The sequence below is a fragment of the Mandrillus leucophaeus genome, unplaced genomic scaffold (genome assembly GCF_000951045.1).
Source record: "Mandrillus leucophaeus isolate KB7577 unplaced genomic scaffold, Mleu.le_1.0 Scaffold691, whole genome shotgun sequence".
Lineage (NCBI taxonomy): Eukaryota > Metazoa > Chordata > Mammalia > Primates > Cercopithecidae > Mandrillus > Mandrillus leucophaeus.
In genome coordinates, this window is record NW_012107486.1 from 604,794 (window position 1) to 624,878 (window position 20,085).

General features: G+C 36.7%; 1 protein-coding gene across 2 annotated transcripts in view; it reads left to right on the top strand.

Moving 5' to 3' along the window:
* XPR1 (xenotropic and polytropic retrovirus receptor 1) overlaps positions 1-20,085 on the top strand; it is a 261,486-nt gene that overhangs the window by 202,658 nt on the left and 38,743 nt on the right. Inside the window, exons 8-11 of one of the 2 annotated variants that reach the window (XM_012002625.1) lie at positions 597-787; positions 1,004-1,183; positions 11,177-11,348; positions 12,823-13,017. In XM_012002625.1, the coding sequence (XP_011858015.1) occupies positions 597-787; positions 1,004-1,183; positions 11,177-11,348; positions 12,823-13,017 (738 nt within the window). The remainder of the gene's footprint in view (positions 1-596; positions 788-1,003; positions 1,184-11,176; positions 11,349-12,822; positions 13,018-20,085) is intronic. The other variant, XM_012002626.1, reaches the window with a different exon arrangement.

Below are 20,085 nucleotides of genomic sequence, written 5' to 3' on the forward strand. Positions count from 1 at the left end.
GAACAGTGGGATGACATGCTGAAAGTCAAATTTTAGGGAAATTACTCTAGTGACAGTCTGCGGAGTCAAAGACGAGAAAGAACCCACAGGCAACTTTATAAGGCTCTTAAAATAATCTAGGTTTGGCCAGGTACAGTGGTTCATGCCTGTAATCCCAACACTTTGGGAGGCCGAGGTGGGTGAATCACAAGATCAGGAGATCGAGACCATCCTGGCCAACGTGGTGAAATCCTGTCTCTACTAAAAATACAAAAATTACCTGGGCATGGTGGCGCGTGCCTGTAATCCCTGCTACTAGGGAGACTGAGGCAGGAGACTCGCCTGAACCAGGGAGTCGAGGTTGCAGTGAGCCGAGATCGCGCCACTGCACTCCAGCCTGGTGACAGAGTAAGACTCTGTCTCAAAAAATAAATAGATAGATAGATAGATAGATAGATAGATAGATAGATAGATAGATAGATAGATAGATAGGTTTAGGTTTCATTTATGAAAAATTTCTATGCCAGGACTATATCATTGAGAATGAAGACAAAGGATTTTTAATTCATGGGATGTTATGAATTTTATAACTAACCAATATATTAATATTCTTTCAGCTGTATTTAAACTTGAAACAGATAGAAGTATATGGCCCTTGATAAGAATATATCGGGGTGGCTTTCTTCTGATTGAATTCCTTTTTCTACTGGGCATCAACACGTATGGTTGGAGACAGGCTGGAGTAAACCATGTACTCATCTTTGAACTCAATCCAAGAAGCAATTTGTCTCATCAACATCTCTTTGAGGTAATCAAAGCAAGACATAACACCTCATGAATATAGTTTGCATTCGCTATATAGCTATCTGGTTTAGTGGGTACTTAAATCCATCTTCTACTTGAAGAGGATTGTTGACTTAATAACAAATCGTGTTTCTTTTGTTTTATTAAAGATATTTTAAGTAATGATAAAAGTAAAAATAACGATTTTCTGTATCTTTCTGTCTTCCCCATCCTTTACTAGATTGCTGGATTCCTTGGGATATTGTGGTGCCTGAGCCTTCTGGCATGCTTCTTTGCTCCAATTAGTGTCATCCCCACATATGTGTATCCACTTGCCCTTTATGGATTTATGGTTTTCTTCCTTATCAACCCCACCAAAACTTTCTACTATAAATCCCGGTTTTGGCTGCTTAAACTGCTGGTAAGTCCAGAAACTTGTGTACCACTTTTAGAGGGGTATATTGGTTATTGACTTCCTCTAAGATAAAAACCAAGGCTGCTAGGTTGTACAACTGCAAAGGCCATGGTTCATATTATAGTTTATGTGAATGGTGACCCAGCTCCAGGGCAAAGAATATAGTGTAACTAATAGCCTTGAAGTTGTGCAACTTGGAGGCCCTGGAAAAAAGCACTCATGTATATTTTCCTCCTAAGATCGAGTATCAAGTGGCCAAATATTGAGATGATTTTGTAAATTATAAACATTTTTTACTCGTTTAACTAGCTGAGATAAGATGTAGAACTCTGTAAGTTTCCTTCCCCCAAAAAAATTTGGTAAAAGAATTATTTTCCTATTAAGTTGACATGATTATCAACCGAACATTTTATTTTAGGAAAGATTTGTTCTCTAAAAGCAGTAGGAATATCTTACCAGATTACCAAGTTTAATTTGAAAAATTGACTTTGGGCCGGGCGTGGTGGCTCATGCCTGTAATCCCAGCACTTTGGGAAGCCAAGGCTGGTGGATCATCTGAGGTCAGGAGTTTGAGACCAGCCTGACCAACATGGTGAAACCCCGTCTCTACTGAAAATATCAAATTAGCTGGTGGTGGTGCACGTGCCTATAATCCTAGCTACTTGGGACGCTGAGGCAGGGGAATCGCTAGAACCCCAGAGGTGGAAGTTACAGTGAGCCACGATTGTGCCATTGTACTCCAACCTGGGCAACAAGAGCAAAACTCCATCTCAAAGATAAGAAAAAGAAAAATTGACTTTGATTCTTGTTTATAATAAGTTCTTTTTTTTCTTCCACTTTACCTGTTTCTTAATGATCTCAAAATCATTTAGCTTCAGCAGTGATATAAAATTTCCTGCAAAACTGTAAAACTTTCTCCTGTAAAGATAACTCTGGAAGGGGATTTCTGTTTACTTGTAAATTGAGCCAGCTCTTTTTGAAAATCATTTGAGGCCAGGCGCGGTCGCTCACGCCTGTAATCCCAATACTCGGGAGGCTGAGGTGGGTGGATCCCTTGAGTCCAGGAGTTTCAGACCAGCCTGGGCAACATGGTGTAAACCCTGTCTACAAAAATTTAAAAATTAGCTGGGTGTGATGGTGCACACCTGTAGTCCCAGCTACTCGCGGCGCTCAGGTGAGAGGATTGCTTGAGCCAGGAACGTCAAGGCTGCAGTGAACCACGTTAGTGCGCTCCCAGCCAGGGCAACAGACTGAGACCCTGTCTCTAAAGAAGAAAAAAGGAAAGAAATGAAGAAAGTACATCAATTGAGGAAACTTTCATGTAATTATTTCTTAGATTATGAATTACAGCTAACAATAAAGATTAGTGATTAAATTGACCAATCTATAAAAACTTTAAGAATTACTGTATTTTCTCCCCTCTTTCTTACTTTATAAGTATACCTCCTTGAAAACTGTAGTTCCTATTGTTTTTCTTTTGTATGCCCCTTAGGTTAGCAGAGGTTTTTTTTTTGTTCTTAGCCAAACATAACAATTTTTCTTTTTAATCTGAAGACATAAAATATGGCTCTTTATTAAGAAAAACTGTAGAACCAGGTGCAGTGGCTCTCGCCTGTAATCCCAGCACTTTGGGAGGCCAAGGTGGGTGGATCACCTGAAGTCAGGAGTTTAAGACCAACTTGGCTAACATGGCGAAATCCCGTCTCTACTAAAAATACAAAAATTAGCCGGGTGAGGTGGCAGGTGCCTGTAATCCCAGCTACTTGGGAGGCTGAGGCAGGAGAATCGCTTGAACCCAGGAAGCGGAAGTTGCAGTGAGCCAGGATGGTGCTGCTGCACTGCAGCCTAGGTGACAGAGCGAGACTCCTTCTCAAAAAAGAAGAAGAAGAAAAAAAAAGATAGGGTCTCCTTTGTTGCCCAGGCTTGTCTCAGACCTCGTGGCTTCAAGTGTTCCTCCCGCCTTGGCCTCCCAAAGTGCTGGGATTACAAGCATGAGCCACTGTGCCTGGCCATAAATTATTTTTAAATGAGACTTTGGAAGATTCAGAAAACTCAAGTTTTACTATGATTGCATAATTACAGTAACAGGATAATATAGTTGTCTACATTGTGTGCTAAGTGAGCATTTCCCCAGTATATCCTTCTTTGTTTAAATAGCAAGCTGTGATTCATGCGTGACCAGTTACTCTTGTTAGCAGAATGATTGCCCATTGAGTAGACATTTATCTGTGCATCCTCTATGTTTTTGTTAATAAATGAGGACTTTTTGATGGAATAGGTTGACAATGGTATAAGCAGTAATAGAATAATAAAATGTACTATCAGGTACAGTGAAATATAAAAGGAAGCATTGTGGTTTGTTGTTTTAGTAGTAACTTATAAATAGAACAATGTTACCATTTATAGATAATTTTAGTATTAATTGACTTGCTGACTTATTTTAATTTAAATCTCACTGGGAAAACTTACCCTTAGACTGATTCTTAGTGAATTAACAAGAATGTGTCCACTCTAGTTATGTTTTTCTGATACCACTTCATCCTAAAGTAAAAGTACATTTTTTTTCTTTCTTTTTTTCTTGTCTTTTCTTTTTTTTCTTTTCTTTTTTTTTTTTTTCTGGAGACAGGATCTGGCTCTATTGCCTAGACTGGAGTGCAGTGGCGTGTTCTCGGCTCATTGCAACCTCCACCTCCCAGATTCAAATGATCCTCCCACTTCAACCTCTCCAGTAGTTAGGACCACAGGTGTGTGCCAATGTGCCTGGCCAATTTTTTGTATTTTTAGTAGAGACGGGGTTTTGCCATGGTGCCCAGGCTGGTCTCGAATTCCTGGGCTCAAGTCGCTTGCCTGCCTTGCCTCCCAAAGTGCTGGGATTGTAAGTGTGAGCCACCATGCTCAGGCTTTTCTTTAATTTTCAGTGAGAAAAGCACATGTCGTTTAGCCATAGTGGTAGGCGCTGGGTGCCATTTATATCCATATTTATATTGGAATCTATGGAATTGATATATGCTCTGCTCCCAAAAACAAAGCTAAAAAAATTTTAAGAAATTGATTTTGATGTGGTATTGTATGTCAAATTAGTACAGATTATTTACATCCATTAGGTTATACTTTCTTTCCTTAAATCTGTATTTACCTCAGTCAGAAATCTAATTGGGTAGCATAAACAGTGCCTCAGATTTTCTAAACAAAAATATCAAAGTATAACTCACTATATTAAAAGTAAGCTCATTAAAAATTTTAAATTATAGTCCTTTATTATATAATTTAGACATCAATTTTTACCAACAGTTTCTTTAGTTGTATAGTAAAAATTTTACACATTTCTATTATAAGAATAGAGAGGTGTTCTCATTTAGTAACTACTTTATGTATTTTGATTTTTAAAATAACCCACAAGTTGGAACTGCTATTAATCCCCATTTTATAAATGAAGAAACCTACATTCAGAGAAGTTAATTAACTTGCCTAAGGTCACATAGCCGGTAAGTGATGAAGATGAGTTATGAATCCAGGCAGTCGGGCTTTATAATCTGTACTCTTAAACACTAACATTTAACACTTAGCCCTATTAGTCATTTATGTAAGATGTTTAACTTTGATCTAGTAGATCAAACTAGTAGAATATAAAAATCAAATTTGAGGCCGGGCACGGTAGCTCATGCTTGTAATCCTAGCACTTTGGGAGGTGGAGGTGGGAGGATTGCTTAAGCCCAGGAGTTTGAGACCAACCTGGGCAACATGGCAAAACCCTTTCTCTACAAAAAATGAAAAATCAATGGTGCATGGTAGCACGCACCTGTAGCCCTGGTTACTTGGGAGGCTGAGGGAGGAGGATTGCTTGAGTCCAGCAGGTTGAGGTTGCAATGAGCTGAAATTGCACCACTGCACTCCATGAAAAGTAGAAATTAAAACTTCATCTTCTTGGCTATTTATCAGTATTAACTTAAAAGATGATGTTAACATGTTCTTTGTAATAACTTAATAGTGGCTTTTTTGTGTATGTGGTAAAATATCAGCTATCCAGAATTGCCTCTGGCTTCCATAATACTGTTACTCTAGGAATTGTCACTTTAATCAGAATTACAGGGTAGAAGTGGAAAAGTTAGAAGGTCTTATCCACATTAAGAAGAGAAGGAGGGGCGAGTTACAGAATTCTCTCTCAGAAGGCGAAATCAGATAAATCTTGAATGAATTTGACTGTGTGTAAATGTCAGTGAGTAAATATGATCTGTTTATGTTCTTCCTCTCACCCTGCCTCTGACAGAGTGACTACTTCTTTTCTCTGTATTTCCAGGGTATTTTGTGTGTATCTCTGTAATATGGTGCTATAATTATACCTTTATGTATTTATTTACCCAACTAGACTGTGGATCATTAAGGCCTTTAAGCCTCAGTGCCTGATATATAATAAATACTTGATAAGTCTTTGTTAAATACATGAATGGCTGTAATTGTGTTCTTTCCTTCATTGGTTATATTATACTAACATTTACTACTCCCTTCTTTCTTCTTTTTTTTCGTTTTCTCTTTTTGTAAATTTTCCCTTCTTCCCAGTTATTATTATTATTTTTTTTTAATTTTCACATCACTCCTATCCTTTTCCAGTCCCATCCCACCATCCCTTTGTTCCTTATTTAATGCATTATCTTTCTCTTCTGCTCTTATGGAGATTTTCTGAATTAGCCACGTTTTGAGGATAGGGTTGGCAGAGTGTGAGAGTAATGATAGTCTGTCTCATGTCAGTTATAAAGAAATTGTCCTAGGCTACCAGTTTCATAATAGCTCATGATTAGAGATGGATTTAGACTTCTGATCCTTTGGTGTTATATCCTAAATTCTATATTTCCGTCACTTTGAATCCTTTAAAGTCTATTCTGCACCCTGGAATTTCTTAAAATATTACAAAAACTGATGCCAGAATTTCTTCGTGCATAGATGACTACCATCCTACACTCCCCCACTTCCCCACAAAAAGTTTGCTTTATTGGGAGCTTATGGCTGCAAATGTATAGATTGTCTCTCTGGTTTGTTGAACTCATAGAAAGAGTATGAAAATGATTAAGAGACTGAGCCATGGAATGAAAATATATCAGCACTAGAAAATAATGTCTCAAAGCCTGTATGATGTCCCACAGACACGTGGTCTAGCTTCCAAAGCTCCACGAAAGTATCTGTCATAGGCGGTTGACACCCAGGATTGAGTCATAATATGACCATCTCCCTGAAATAATAAAGATACCTATTTAGAGAAAGAGTGGAAAGATCCAGATAAGTCTGAGAAGATATAGACTCTCAAGTTGAATATGTCTGTGAAATGCATATAACTAGATCTCCAGAGAGTTAGAGATTAGATTCATTTTCTCAAAACTTCTACTTACTCAGAATTTCTTTTTTCAGGAGTCACATTTCCTCCTGTATAAGATAAAAAGGGGTCCTTTAGGATGAGGATTAAGGCTTGCTTCATCCCATCTTCACTTCACACATCGCTTATTAAGACAGTCTGCACAATTTGAGCCTATTTCTGGTAATTGCATTGGTACCTACTTCCCTTCTCTGCAATGCCAAGATTTCCCTTTGTAGTGATAAACAGGCTTCCACAGAATAGGTTAGGAAGAGTCTGTGTCGGTCTTCTGTAAAATGGGGATATGAATAGTTCCTAGCTCATGGAATTGTTGTGAAGATTGAGTTAATGCCTGCATAAGCCTTGAAGAGAATATACTGCATGAGTTACTGCCCAGTACATTTAATACATTTATCATGTGTTCAGAACAGTGGGAAGAGGGCTGATTTCTGTGGTGTAATTTCAAGATGAACACAGTCATTACCATGTCATTAGTGAAAAGAAAGTGACTTTGGTTGGAGAATGAAGCATGCCTCAGATGGAGTACCATCCTTTCCTATTTAATCCTTTGTAAGCAAAGAAGAGCTTTGTATTCAGTTAGGTAAGATGGAGAACAGTCTAGAAATTGTAGCACTTGCCTCTCCAGCAAAACTTCCTAACTTTAGAGCATCTCAGTGCTTCTATCTTTTGCTGCTCTCTGCTTTCAAATTCAACTCTCCACCTTTTTGCTTTCTATTTTCTTTTTTTTTTTCTTTTTTTTTTTAGATAACATGAGTGAATTTTTTTTTTTTTTAATACTTTGAGTTCTGGGGTACATGTGCAGAACGTGCAGGTTTGTTACATAGGAGTACATGTGCCATGGTGGTTGGCTGCACCCTTCACCCCATCATCTACATTAGGTATTTCTCCTAATGTTATCCCTCCCCACTTCCCTGGCCCCCCACCCAACGACAAGTGTGTAATGTTCCCCTCCCTGTGTCCGATGTTCCTCTCCCTGTGTCCATGTGTCCTCATTGCTCAGCTCCCACTTACAAATGAGAACATTCGGTGTTTGGTTTTCTGTGCATGTGTTAGTTTGCTGAGAATGATGCTTTCTAGCTTCATCCATGTCCCTGCAAAGGACATGAACGCATCTTTTTTCGTGGCTGCATGGTATTCCATGGTGTATATGTGCCATATTTCCTTTATCCAGTCTATCATTGATGGGCATTTGGGTTGGTTCCAAATCTTTGCTATTGTGAACAGTGCCACAGTAAACATACATGTGCATGTGTCTTTATAGTAGCATGATTTATAATCCTTTGGGTATATACCCAGTAATGGAATTGCTGGGTCAAATGGTGTTTCTAGTTCTAGATCCTTGAGGAATTGCCACGCTGTCTTCCACAATGGTTGAACTAATTTACATTCCCACCAACAGTGCAAAAGCATTCCTGTTTCTCCACATCCTCTCCAGCATCTGTTGTTTCCTGACTTTTTAATGATTGCCATTCTAACTGGCATGAGATGGTATCTCATTGTGGTTTTGATTTGCATTTCACTAATGACCAGTGATGATGAGCATTCTTTCAAACGTTTGTTGGCTGCATAAATGTCTTCATTTGAGAAGTGTCTGTTCATATCTTTTGCCCACTTTTTGATGGGGTTGTTTTTTTTCTTGTAAATTTGTTTAGGTTCTTTGTAGATTCTGGATATTAGCCGTTCATCAGATGGATAGATGGCAAAAATTTTCTCCCATTCTGTAGGTTGCCTGTTCACTCTGATGATAGCTTCTTTTGCTGTGCAGAAGCTCTTTGGTTTAATTAGATCCCATTTGTCAATTTTGATTTTTGTTGCCATTGCTTTTGCTGTTTTAGTCATGAAGTCTCTGCCCATGCCTATGTCTTGAATGGTATTGCCTAGATTTTCTTCTAGGGTTTTTATGGTTTTAGGTCTTATGTTTAAATCTTTAATCCATCTTGAGTTAATTTTTGTATAAGGTGTAAGGAAGAGATCCAGTTTCACCTTTCTGCATATGGCTACCCAGTTTTTCCAACACCATTTATTAAATAGGGAATCCTTTCCCCATTGCCTGTTTTTGTCAGGTTTGTCAAAGATCAGATGGTTGTAGATGGTGTGGTGTTATTTCTGATGCCTCTGTTCTGTTCCATTGGTCTATATATCTGTTTTGGTACCAGTACCATGCTGTTTTGGTTACTGTAGTCTTGTAGTATAGTTTGAAGTCAGGTAGTGTGATGCTTCTAGCTTTGTTCATTTTGCTTAGGATTGTCTTGGCTATGCCGGCTCTTTTTTGGTTCCATATGAAGTTTGAAGTAGTTTTTTCCGATTCTGTAAAGAAAGTCAATGGTAGTTTGATGGGGATAGCATTGAATCTATAAATTACTTTGGGCAGTATGGCCATTTTCACGATATGGATTCTTCCTATCCATGAGCATGAGTGTTTTTCCACTTGTTTGTGTCCTCTCTTATTTCCTTGAGCAGTGGTTTGTAGTTCTCCTTGAAGAGGTCCTTCACATCCCTTGTAAGTTGCATTCCTAGGTATTTTATTCTCTTTGTAGCAATTGTGAATGGGAGTTCACTCATGATTTGGCTCTGTTTGTCTGTTACTGGAAGCACTAAACATGGAAAGGAACAACCAGTACCAGCCACTGCAAAAACATACCAAAATGTAAAGACCATTGACATTATGAAGAAACTGCATCAACTAATGGCCAAAATAACTAGCTAGCCTCATAATGACAGGATCAAATTCACATATAACAATATTAACCTTAAATGTAAATGGGCTAAATGCCCCAATTAGAAGACACAGACTGACAAATTGGATAGAGTCAAGACCCATCAGTGTGCTGTATTCAAGAGACCCATCTCACATGCAAAGACACACATAGGCTCAAAATAAAGGGCCGGAGGAAGATTTACCAAGCAAATGTAAAGCAAGAAAAAAAACAAAAAACAAAAAAACAGGGGTTGCAATCCTAATCTCTGATAAAACAGACTTTAAACCAACAAAGATCAAGAGAGACAAGGGCATTACATAATTGTAAAGGGGTGAATTTATTTCTTAAGATTTGAGTGCAAACTTAAGAACAAAGCTTTTATCAAGAATAAACACAAAAGCTAAACAATTCTTCAGTTGTGCATTTTAACAGAAAGTACAAATATGAATGCATTATAATTTATAACTGCATTTAAAAAATTAAAATATTTCTCTCCAAGTCCAAAACAGTACGCGGTCTTTAATCTGTTCTCATCTTGTTTAGATGAATTAGAAACATTTGTCATATGCTATCAGGAAAATATAGACAAGAATTACTAATCAGTTCTTTATGATCAAAGAAACATTATTCTCCTTAACTGTGACTTTTTGAATCACTTATCTGTATTTCAGTTCTGAAATACCACGCAATTATACCTCCACTCTAGAGGAAAAAAGGAATGAATACAAATATCAAGGAGATAGGAACATTCATGGAATTAAAGCAAAAGTCACAAGTGTTTGACTTAGAAATGTACATATTGTAATAATTTTTTATTTGTTTTTGTTTTGTTTTGTTTTGTTTTTTTGAGACAGAGCCTCATTCTGTCGCCAGGCTGGAGTGCAGTGGCTGATCTCAGCTTGCTGCAACTTCTGCCTCCTGGGTTCAAGCAATTCTCTTGCCTCAGTCTCCTGAGTACCTGGGACTACAGGTGGCCACCACCATGCCCAGCTAATTTTTTGTATTTTAATAGAGATGGGGTTTCACTATGTTGGCCAGGCTGGTCTCAAACTCTTGACCTCGTGATCCACCCACCTTAGCCTCCCAAAGTGCTGAGATTACAGAAGTGAGCCACCACACCCAGCCCTGTAATAATTTTTTTTTTTTTTTTTTTTGAGATGAAGTCTTGCTCTGTTACCCAGGCTGGAGTGCAGTGGCATGATCTCGGCTCACTGCAAGCTCTGCCTCCCAGGTTCACGCCATTCTCCTGCCTCAGCCTCCCAAGTAGCTGGGACTACAGGTGCCCGCCACCATGCCTGGCTAACTTTTTTGTATTTTTTAGTAGAAATAGGGTTTCACCATGTTAGCTAGGATGGTCTCGATCTCCTGACCTCGTGATCCGCCCATCTTGGCTTCCACAGTGCTGGGATTACAGGCGTGAGCCACCGTGCCCGGCCAATAAATTTTTAAAGTACAACTTTAGTTGATGGCTGACATGTATGTAAAAATTGTGAACAATTTAAACGGGTATAAAAATGTGAGATCAAAATCTTTAGGCCCAAATACTTGAAAAGTCACTAGGAATATGGAAAGATTTGTTTATATAGATTTTTAGATGAAAAATTAGGGGGTAATGGCATCTCCCTGATCCCTTAACAATATTTGGATTTTTGCAAAGAATTAGCAGCACCCATGCTTTCTGTTTTCTAACTATAGTTATTCCTGCTTTTTTTCCTCCTTTACTTCCTTTCTTAGTTATCCATTCAACTGATTCCCTTCACTGCTAATTCTCAACCACTATAACCACTGTTGCCAGGTCTCTGTGTTTATGATTGGTTCTTTGGTTTCCATTTTATCAACTAAAGTAATCATGCTGAATGGTCAGACATGAAATGGAGACATTTCATATGACTTTTCTTGTTTCTATGTTTTCTGATTTTTTTTTCTTTCTCTCAGTTTCGAGTATTTACAGCCCCCTTCCATAAAGTAGGCTTTGCTGATTTCTGGCTGGCCGATCAGCTGAACAGCCTGTCAGTGATACTGATGGACCTGGAATATATGATCTGCTTCTACAGTTTGGAGCTCAAATGGGATGAAAGTGAGGGCCTGTTGCCAAATAATTCAGAAGGTAGGATATGAATTTGCCTCTGTACTACTAAATCTCTGGTGTAAACCAAGAAATATTGGGAAGGATAAATGAGAAAGTTAAGGTCATGATGAAAACTTACCCAATAATATTACAAACTTAATTAAATGTACTTGGCATTCTGTTAGCAGTCTCTTTATCTGATATAATTTGGCTTTTAAATTATGCATTAGGATTTCGTCTGTCCATTTGCCAAGAGATTTACAACTTACACTTAAAGAATTCTAAAACTTTTTCTAGCACATTGGTAGTTATATTGCAAATACTTCCATGCCAACAATTTGTTGTCACACTGTTGCTGTGTAATGTAACCCAGATACCAGTGATCAAAAATACTGATTATTTAGAAATAGATCAAGTGCTTTGAGAGTAATTACAGATTGCTTTTTAATTCTTACTTGGGGTGTTATTTTTCTTCTGGCTCTTCCCGCCCCCCCGCCACCTTAGTTTATTCCAGCAGTTCAAGTTATTAAGGAATTTTGCCTTCATGACAAAGATCTAATTTAGATAGATTATGTAACATGTGACTAACGAAAGTTAATGATGAAGCCGATGCTGACACATTTTTATTGATTGCCAGTGGATCACAATTCTGTTGTAAGTTGATCACACTCAATTCTGAATTTCAGAATTCAAGGAAAAATTGATTTACCAACTCTATTCTTATTTAAACACACAGTTTGTTCTTGGTTTAAAAAAAGAGGGGAGGTGGGTGAACAAGAGCATGTGCTCTTGGGTGTCTTGTGTTGTGGTGGTTTGGAATTCACAAAATTGTATAGAATCACTGGTGATACTTGTAGGCTTTCCAGATGTTTCAAATTACAGAGCAAACCTGTTCTTTCCTCCTACTGTATACTCATCTTCTAATTTTCTTACAGTTTTATCACACTCCAAAGAAAGTGATTCCTGGACAGATATCCATAAATCTGCGAGAGCAGATTTCCCTACTAGTTCCCCCACAACATATTTTACCTTCTCTCCTTGACTTATCTATCACTAAAAAGCTTGAGAATAGACTGGGCACGGTGGCTAACACCTGTAATCCTAGCACTGTGGAAGTCTGAGGTGGGCAGATCACTTGAGGTCAGAAGTTTGAGACCAGCTTTGGCAACATGGCAAAACCCCATGTCTACTAAAAATACAAAATTAGCTGGATGTGGTGGTGTGCACCTGTAATCCCAGCTACTCAGAAGGCTGAGGCAAGAGAATCACGAACCGGGAGGCAGAGGTTGCAGTGAGCTGAGATTGTGCCACTGTACTCCAGCCTGGACCACAGAGAGACTCAGTCTCAAAAAAAATAAAAAGCTTGAGAATATGATAGTTGCAAAGAAGAAAGTGATTCTGAAGCCCAGGTTTCTTGCTTTTTCAGACTTGGTAGTGGCTACGCTATATGACTAAATGATGTGAACAAGTTATTTTTTACAATTGTAATTTTTCTTCTTTGAAATCTTCACAGAATCAGGAATTTGCCACAAATATACATATGGTGTGCGGGCCATTGTTCAGTGCATTCCTGCTTGGCTTCGCTTCATCCAGTGCCTGCGCCGATATCGAGACACAAAAAGGGCCTTTCCTCATTTAGTTAATGCTGGCAAATACTCCACAACTTTCTTCATGGTGACGTTTGCAGCCCTTTACAGCACTCACAAAGGTATTCTGTGATTGACTATGAAGAGATTTTTTTAAACCTGGATTTTTACTACCTGAATCTATTTCTTACTCTGGCTACTTTTCCATTTGTCATGCTCTTTTTTTTCACTGAAATTTCAGTTCCTTCAGTTATACCAGTTTGTTCTTGAATGCTTTTAGTCTCATTCCAGTATCTACTGATAAAAGTACCACTGAAAAGAAGCACAGTCACCCAGAATAAGAATTTGTGATAATGTTTAAAATTCTGAATTATGTTTAATGGGTTCAATCTATGGATATCTTGGGTTTCCATTTGTTTTTAGACTTCCTTGTTCATTAATGAGGTTGGGAAATGGCTTGGTGAAAAAAAATTCCCTGTGGCAATCAAGTATGTTTTTAATCGCTTTCCTTCACCAAGTAGTAAGAATTGTTTCCAGCCCATTTAACTGCAAATTGAGTTCTCTGATTCCTCTAGTTTCTCATCTCCATGGCAACCTATTATTACTTGAGACTGCGCTTCTGTTGGGAAGAGAAAAGGCTTTTAAGTTCTGAGCCACATGCAGTCACTCCTTTTGAATTTTTAACCTTTTTCCAAGAACTGTCAGTCAGCAATCTCACTTCCTTTTTGTAAAATGCGTTCCATCTTTGTCTTTTTAAGTCAGTATCAGCCCACACCTTAGATGCTGCACTTTCTCATCTGTAGGTTGTAAAGAGATGTTACTATTTGAAATTATTCGTTATTTTTAAATACTTTGCAAAGTTTTTTTTCAGTGATTTTTTTTTTCTTAATTGAGAGACTGTATTTTAGGAGCTTTGGCCAGTGCTACAAAATTGCTGCTAATCTAAAGTGTGTCTAACGGTCATAAAAGATCAGAACATTGCTTCAATAAACCTTGAGATTTGATGCAGCAGATGATATTTATAATATAATTCCACTTTTTCCAGTAGATTCTGTGGTTGGAGTAGGATTGATAAATGTAGCCAATAATTTTACCACGATGTAGGCATTCTCGTTAAATGATATAATTTAACTAAGTATGTCAGTGAAGGAAACACATCCCCAAAGCTCCCATAATTTTAACTCATACTGTGGAATGCTGTTAAGTCTAGGCATGTATCATAATTCAGGAGGTTGTTACTAGAGAATTTATAAATTGGGCAGCTGATTTAATATAGTATTTATGACTCCATTTACTAAGTTACAAAGAACCCTTTACTTTTCTTCCATCCCAGGTAAAAATGAGTACTGTTTTTCTAGTTGAATATTTTAGAACATAATATACCTTTAACTGCAGTTGATCCTTGAACAACTTGGAGATTAGGGGAACCAGCCTCGCACACAGTTGAAAATCCACAGATAACTTTTAACTCCCAAAAACACTACTAATAGTTACCATTGACCAGAAGCCATACTGATAAAATAAATGGTCTATTAACACTTATTTGGTATGTCGTATGTATTATATACTGTTCTCTTATAATCAAGTAAGCTAGATAAAATAAAATCGTATTAAGAACATCATAGGGAAGAGAAAATATCTTTCCTATTCATTAAGTGGAAATGGATCATCATGAAGGTCTTCATCCTTGTCATCTTCACGTTGAGTAGGCTGAGGAGGAAGAGGAGGGGTTGGTCTTGCTATCTCATGGGTAGCAGAGGCAGAAGAAAATTCGTATGTTAAGTGAATCTGTGAAGTTCAAACCCATATTATTCAGGGGTCAACTGTATACTGATAGCATTCAGTAAAAAGCTGAAAATCCAAATTCATCAAATCTGTGAACAGTCCACATCTAAAATGTCTAAACTAAAAAAGTAATAGTTTAAATAGCATTGTGGGCTTAAGACATTCCTTACTCACGTACTTCTTCAAAGAATTTTATAAACCATATTACCTTTTGGACATTTTTAAGTTTACAACCAAAATTTTTCATCTTAAGTTTAAGTAATTACAAAAGATATAGTTTTAGTGTATTTTAAATGTTCACATTTTAAAATAAAACTGCTAAATGTTTCTATTGTGTAATAGTCAGAAAATTTCCATCTCTTTGCTCTTGAACTATAATGTATATTTTAATATAATATATTTTTGTTTTAATGACTTGTCTGCTACATAAACATGTAAATTGAAATTAAATTCTTTCTGTCACTAAGAGATTAATTTGTTTTCTGTTCTGGGTTGTAATCACCATTACCCTGATAATTACCCACAGTTGATCAAAGCAACATTACAAATGTATTACAAATTTAATTTTTATAAGTAATTGTTGCAGGTAAACATTTCTTAACGAGATAAATTTATGTTATTACTGTTTCCTTTTTCAGTTTTTATATAAGTAAACTCAGAAATCTTGTGGCTATGTAGATGAGAATAGAAGGAGTTTTGTTGTTGCAGTAACACTCAGTTTTATGAGTTCAGTGAGTTATTTGTGGGTTATTTACCCAATTCTGAGTTATTTGTTCAAAAAATTGTATAGTGATCTATCACCAATAAATATTTTTAGCAATTAGATTTTCTTGGTTGAAAGCAAAGTGTTGAAAATAAATAAAGCAAATAATTGAACATAAACTGAATGAAAAAGGATCTGATAACCAGCCATTGGAGTCATTAACTTTCTAACCTAGACAGTGGACCATCATGTTATTGTTACTTTTAGAAGCTCTTTGTCTAACCCAGCATATGCAAATAATTGTTAGGAAAATAAAAATATTGTTAATTTCAGTACACATTTTCCAGTGCAATATTTTATGACGAAATACTTTTATCATATTCTTTAAATGTCCTTTTGCAAAAAATCTGGAACTTCAGATTATACTCATCTGAGCTATGGAAAATATCTGCAATATACCTATAGGGGAGGAAAAACTTACTCCTCTACCCTCTTAAGTAATTGGGGCCTGCAAATGAAATTGACAGCAGACAGATGAGTAAAAGAAAAGGTTTGTTATGTACACAGAGGTCTTCATAGAAAAGAAGACCCAAAAGAAATGTTTAGACCAGGGGGTGGAGGGGGCTTTTATACCATTTTTATAAAGAGTGATAAATTGTGAAAAAGTAAGTTTAGACAAAGGTAGGGGGTTGGGCTTCTTGGTGGTAAATTGTGAAAAGGTAAATATATGGGGATTCTAATGAAAGAAAAGGATTATTTAGTAAGGTTTGTTATGTGTACCAAAGCTGGTGTCTTCTCTATTGATAAGTGTCATCTCTGGTGAAGAAGTGTTGCCGTCCTCTTCCTAGTATGGGAGTGAGAGCATCAGCTTTAGAAATGGAAATTTATATTACATTTACAAAAGGAATGTATGCCCTGCTTTTAGACAAAAAGAGGGAGGGCAGATATATTTCCCTTCATCTGAGGGTTTCTCAGTTGCCTTCAGCTCAAAATAATAATCCTTATGCCAAAGTGGCATATTTGGGGATGGCATACTCTGATCCTCTTCATACCCTAATTGGGAAATCAGTCAGACAAGTGGAAAAAATTTTGACTTCAGGTTTACATGTTTATTTTTATGTGTGTGTGTGTGTATTTATATATATATAAATTGGACACAGTTTTTTGCCCACAGTAAAAGTTTTTTAAAAACCAGAAACAAAAATATTTTTTCGATGGACCATTGGTTATATATCTTAATCATATTGCTAAAATTAAAAAAAAACTGTATAATTGCTACATGTTAAATATTCATATCACTAAAATTTTTAACCAAAAAGCTTAAAACAGATGAAAAAATTGAAAAAAAAATATATATATATCCATGTGTAAGCACCTCATTCCTTCATTCTAGTTCTGAGTTAGATGCATGACCACGTAGATAGGTGGACAGACAGGCAGGCAAAGCAAGGATACATTCACCAAGTACTTATTAAGAATATTTTATGTAACATGCCATGCTAAGCACTAAAAATATAGTGACAAAACACAATTCTTGCCCTTTATAATCTAGTAGGGGAATAGACAAAAAGACATTAATTGGTTCTTAATACTACTGTTAAGTATACTGTTTTAGACATGGCTAAAATGGTAAATTTTGTTTGTTTTTACCACAGTTTTTTTTTTAAGGCATAAAAATAGAGTATAAAGAGATAAGCAGGGTACCGAAAGAACCCCCAGCACAGGTCTCTAACTCAGTCTCCTAGGCCTTAGGATGGGAGGAAGACTTCTGTGAGGTAACATCTAAGCTGTATCCTGTTGTTTATATTAAGTTAAGGAGGATTCTAGTTACCCGTTATGTGCCTTGCTCAAGGCCATGTAATTTGTGAGTGGTAGAGGTGTAGTATTTCTCAATTCTATTCTTCAGCCTAGGGATTTTTTTTTTTCAGACAAAGCCACATCTTTAAAGTGGAGATAATGGTACCTGTTCTTTTTGTTTCACAGGTTTGTTTTAAATAGTAAATAAAAGAGTACACATGAAATCTCCTTAGACTCTTAGTATGCTACAAGGGAATTTATGATAAAATGAAATATTTTCTTTGCTGACTAGAGCTGCTACATGTCTTGCTTTACAGAGTCTTTTAAAGAGAAATCCTTAATGATTGTCTTGGCCAGGGGACTTGCACAGGGCAAGTATCGATTAGAAATGTATTTGGCTTTTTGCCCAAGTAACATAGCTACTTACTCACTGAACATTATTCAGTACTCACTGTCGAACTTTTTTAAAAACCAGAAACAAAAACACTTTTTAGATGGACCATTGGTTATATATCTTAATCATATTGGTAAAATAAAATTTTAAAAATGTCATGGTTGCTACATGTTAAATATTCATATCACTAAAATTTTTAATCAAAAAGCTTCAAATCGAGGCAAAAAAAATTGAAAAGACAGCTCAGAGGAACCATTGACAGAAAAATTGGCATTGAATATTGATCAGAAGTAGAATTTGTTAAAGAACATGGGAAATGGGAAAAATAAAAACATCAAACAAGTGGAATTTGATTTGGTTTTTTTTTTTTTTTTTTTTTGAATACTATTCCAAGAGAAAAGGCACTAGAAAACATGGACTTTAGTAATAATCATTGAGCCAAAAGAATAGATTCAATATGATTAATTGGGTAGATACTTTTCTATGAAATGTATGTGTACTGTTACAAGTGATAAATTTTAGAGGGGCGAGGAGTAAAAGATGGTGAGGTAACCTTGTTCGGATTCAGAGATCTGAGTCTTTTCAAAGAACTAGCCTGCAGGAGTTACCATAGCAACAGCATTATATTAGGGGCATTTTCAACATTGTTCTAAAGTGTCTCATGTTATGCTGCATGATTTGTAAAAATGGAGGTGTAAGAGTTAACTGTGTGCCTAGACTCATTTTTTGAAAAGTAAGGGAGGAGGTTGGAGGTTTAGGCAGCCCATTTGAGGGAAATTAAGGATGGTAATATTTCAGCTAGCACTCACTTGTATTAAAAAGGAAAACACATTTGAAATATTTCAGTTTATTTTTTCTATCATTGATTTTAGAAACAAAGGAATTTAGCTAGCAGCCAATCTCCGCATTTTAAGAATTCACATTTCATTGCATGGCTAAATTTGAAGGCAACTCCTACAAGTGTTTTGTTGGAATTGGGATTGGAGGAGGCACAAAAGTGTTTTAAATGGTTTTTGTGAGTCCTTGAGGTTTCTTGGCTTTAGCAAAGAAAAGCCTGTGGGAGGTACAATAATAGAAAAGGCCATTATGTTGTTATTTCTAAGTGGTTGTTGAGGGAGAGCATTTCATTAGATTTTCTATTTTTCATTTACAGTTTGTAACATTCTAAAATATTTGTAAATTTTTAGTGGTTTAGTTAGCTCTTTGTTACTCTTTGATTTCATATTTTACTTTAGACTTTTTGTTAGTGTTTGCTAAAAAGCATTTGCTACTAGATTTCATAAAATATTTGGAACAAAGAAGTATTCTCAGCACAATTAAGAGTTCATTTATGTCTGTGTGGTTGTTTTCCAGTGCCCAGATCTTTCTAGATGCCTTCTTAACATTCTCTAAGGGCTGCTGTGCCCCCTAATGAGGATTCCTCAGCAATAGCTCAGGGCGTTCAGTGCAATAGTCCTATCATTGTTTGAGTGAGCACACATAGTCCTGAAGTGCTTCCTCCCTGGGGTATGACCAGTTTATTACCCTCTTTCTACCCTGAATAATAGGCTGTTATGCCAGAATTTCCACATTTTAGTCTTGTTATACAGTAATAGAAACAGTAATTGTTTTTCATTCTCTAGGGAAATTTTTGTTTCATTAACTTTTTTTAAAAAAAGATATACACACATTTTTAAAAACTCATTTGGATAAATGCTCTCATTCTTGGCTTACTATTAAAGTAGTTCAAATCTTTAACTCTTTCGAAATTGATATATTTCCGCTGTAATTTCCTAGCGTAACTAACAATGTAGAAAATAAACAAATTATTTTAGAATTTATCTTGACAATATTTGCTTCAGAACTGCCGATGCCGTAAAGCCAAATAGGAGACTTTTTTCCTGATTATTAATTTTACTTTAATTCAACAAATATTTCTTGAGTGGTTTTTATCTACTTGGCGTTGTTAATTTTAAATGGTTTTATAATTATATCCCATCTTAAATTGCTTTTAAAATATTAATTATAGCTTTGAATAAATTAAATTTCCTTTACATCTTCTTTGTCACTTAAAAGTCTTTGAAAAAAAGAACACATATGCTCACACCCTGATACCATTTTCTTTTTTTTTTTTTTTGAGGTGGAGTCTCGCTCTGTCCCCCAGGCTGGAGTGCAGTGACCGGATCTCAGCTCACTGCAAGCTCCGCCTCCCGGGTTTACGCCATTCTCCTGCCTCAGCTTCCCGAGCAGCTGGGACTACAGACGCCTGCCACCTCGCCCGGCTAGTTTTTTGTATTTTTTAGTAGAGACGGGGTTTCACCATGTTAGCCAGGATGGTCTCGATCTCCTGACCTCGTGATCTGCCCGTCTCGGCCTCCCAAAGTGCTGAGATTACAGGCTTGAGCCACCGCGCCCGGCCCTGATACCATTTTCATAGTCCTATCTCTAGTCACCTTTGTTTTCTTAATTGCTCTTAAAACTGATAGATGTAATTGGCATTTCTACATAAATTATGTTGCTTTTGGAACACTC